Source organism: Puntigrus tetrazona, chromosome 6 (genome assembly GCF_018831695.1).
Source record: "Puntigrus tetrazona isolate hp1 chromosome 6, ASM1883169v1, whole genome shotgun sequence".
Classification (NCBI taxonomy): Eukaryota; Metazoa; Chordata; class Actinopteri; order Cypriniformes; family Cyprinidae; genus Puntigrus; species Puntigrus tetrazona.
In genome coordinates this window covers 12,833,763-12,836,387 of record NC_056704.1, presented here as the reverse complement: position 1 = coordinate 12,836,387, position 2,625 = coordinate 12,833,763, and the positions used below count along the sequence as shown (strand labels likewise).

The window sequence follows — 2,625 nt, the reverse complement described above, 5'->3', positions numbered from 1 at the left end:
ATAACTCCTAAATCATACGGTCAAGGTCATCTACAGATCTTGGCCCATATTCCTCAGAAAGCCCCTCATTCATCTTAACATTTTCTAAGTACGAATTGTAGCTACAGAGTGATTCAGGACCAATCTGAGAGCAATTCTGAGTGAAAAAATGGCACAAACGTTTCTCTTAGCGAGGAGGTGGGGCTGGCCCTGTTGCTAGGTATGACACATCATTCTGAAGACTGTGATTGGTTGTCCAAAAAGAAAAAAAAACACCTAAATAGGGTCTGTTATAAGCCTTCACTTTGAAATAACAGTTATACATGTACACACACAAATTTATTAGACCACCTGTCATAATATTTTAAGAATCTGTCAAAAACATATTTAAAGCTATATATATATATATATATATATATATATATATATATATATATATATATATATATATATATATATATATATATATATATATATATATATATATTTTGGGTGGACAATAGAAGACAAAATAGTCTTCTATTGTTCTAGTATTCACGCATAATAACAACATATTATTATGTGTGTATAATTTTTATTATTTTCTTTATTATTATTTTGTATCTTTTTCATCTTACAGCTTGCGTTCTTGCTGCCATTGTTTTTATGTACTTTTCCACAGTCTCTGCTGTTACCAACTTCCAAATAGTTTCTAGTTGTTCCCAAAGATTTGCTTTTGATGGTCTAATGAATTTGTTAAGCACTGCTTATATAGTTGTTGGGTCACAAACACGACCCCTGCACGATCGAATCTAGCATCCTTTTAAGTCACTATCATATTGTCTCCCAACACATTTCTTCTCCCTCTTCGTCTTTCGACCATTTTCTCCAATGCTAAAGAAACTCTTAAGTTCATTAAAAGTCTTCCTCCCCACTCCTAACACTTTTTGACCTTCAGAGCTCTTTTAAAATGCTTTGCGAATAACTGTAATCTTTACTGTGACTTTCTCTGTAATTTTAAGGGAAAAGTAAAAAAAATTTCAATAACTTTTGAGCTACTCTGAGCTACTCTTTGTACTAACAATTGTTCATGAATGCGGCCCTGGAGGTGTAAATGAACAAATATACATCCATAGGGCAAAGTAGCCAATGAAAGGTGACCAGTGATGCAAAAAAGAGTGAACAATGCCGGTAATGCATCCTCATTTAAACTAAGACGAAGAGAAGCAGTTACTCCCCAAAGTTGTCGTTGGTTCAGCCTCCTAAAACAAAACAAGAATGCGTTCAGTATGTCACAATATGGTTGTGTGCATTTCTGTCAGAGATATCAAATATACTCACCACTATTGTTGTTGTTTTTGAGTTCTTCTGTCTGATGAGAGAGAGAGAGGAAAAGGCGTTGTTTAAAGGTAGTCTTAATTCCACGATTTAAACTGTGTACAATGGTTTATACGCACTTGGAGTCTTAGGCAGTACTTTTTTAGGCAGCAAAGGCTCACATATCTCTCTGAAACAAACATCCTGCTGAACTTTATACGTCCTTTTGTACCTGAGGGTGAAAACAAGTGCTCAGCAAAAAGAGATACAACTATTGGATTAGACTAGAGGAAAACAGGACAAAAAGACATATCAAGACAGCAGACACTTACAAATAATGGCAGACCCCATCCTCCCACACAGGCACAGTCTTTGTTTCGGAGTAAAGGCGAGTACATGGGTGAGGTACTCGCTGACAATCTGAACCAAAACATACAAAAGGCGGAGTTAACTAAACAGAAGGCGGAGTTAACTGTTCTTTAACATCTTGTGAATCCCTTTATTTCAGGCCGTGAAATACAGATTCTGGCGTCTAGGTGGTGGGATAATAAATTAATAATAAAATAAAACAATGATAAATGTTTAATTCTAATTTATTAGGCATTCATGGGTTTGTGTTTGCTTGCTTGCGGACGAACAGACGTGGTTGTACTAACACAGCTCACAGCGTCTGCCCTTGAAAGCCAGCAGGACAGTTGCAGCTGAACGACTCGTTGATCCGCACACATGTTCCTCCATTCTGGCAGAGCTGAGTCCTGCAGTCTTGGGATGACTCTGAAATTTAATGAAATGTTTTTTTGGACACAAACGCATAAACACAACGCTTTGCTACATGCAAAGTTTAAACACTGGCAAGCTTGCAGCTTTTTCATGTTTGGGTTTATTTAGCTGCTCTTTGAAATGCACAATCATATGCACGTAAATGGGTGTAAGTCACTTTTTGGGGGGACCGAAACCATAATGGATTGCTGTTAGATGTGGTTTGTTTATGGCGACTGTCACGCTGCAGATCATTCAGAATACATGCAGTGGTGTTCTGCCACGGTCTTTCTTTCAGCTGGGACCAATTAGAGTTTGAATACCACCAACTGTTAAAACATCTTCTGTTTTAAGAACCATGAACTCCCTATCTAAAGTTAATCAACAGTGTTCACTTGTCTAACAATAATCTTTATGGAGTTTTATTGAAAGATTACCTACCAGATTTACTCTTTGTGGCTTCTTCAGGAATTTCCAGAGCTAGGCTTATCTTATTGGTGGTTTCTTCCATCTTTTCTAACTTTATCGGAGGTTCAGGCTCTGTTTTAAAGATGCAATGGGAGAAATGGAAAAATCAAGGTAAATAAAAAC

General features: G+C 36.8%; 1 protein-coding gene across 1 annotated transcript in view; it reads right to left on the bottom strand.

Moving 5' to 3' along the window:
* Positions 1-476: 476 nt before the first annotated feature.
* sned1 (sushi, nidogen and EGF-like domains 1) overlaps positions 477-2,625 on the bottom strand; it is a 29,412-nt gene continuing 27,263 nt past the window's right edge. The window contains 7 exon segments of the mRNA XM_043241060.1: positions 477-1,220; positions 1,300-1,330; positions 1,416-1,507; positions 1,608-1,695; positions 1,932-1,956; positions 1,958-2,049; positions 2,476-2,574. Coding sequence (XP_043096995.1) covers positions 1,302-1,330; positions 1,416-1,507; positions 1,608-1,695; positions 1,932-1,956; positions 1,958-2,049; positions 2,476-2,574 — 425 coding nt within the window. The 3' untranslated portion in view covers positions 477-1,220; positions 1,300-1,301.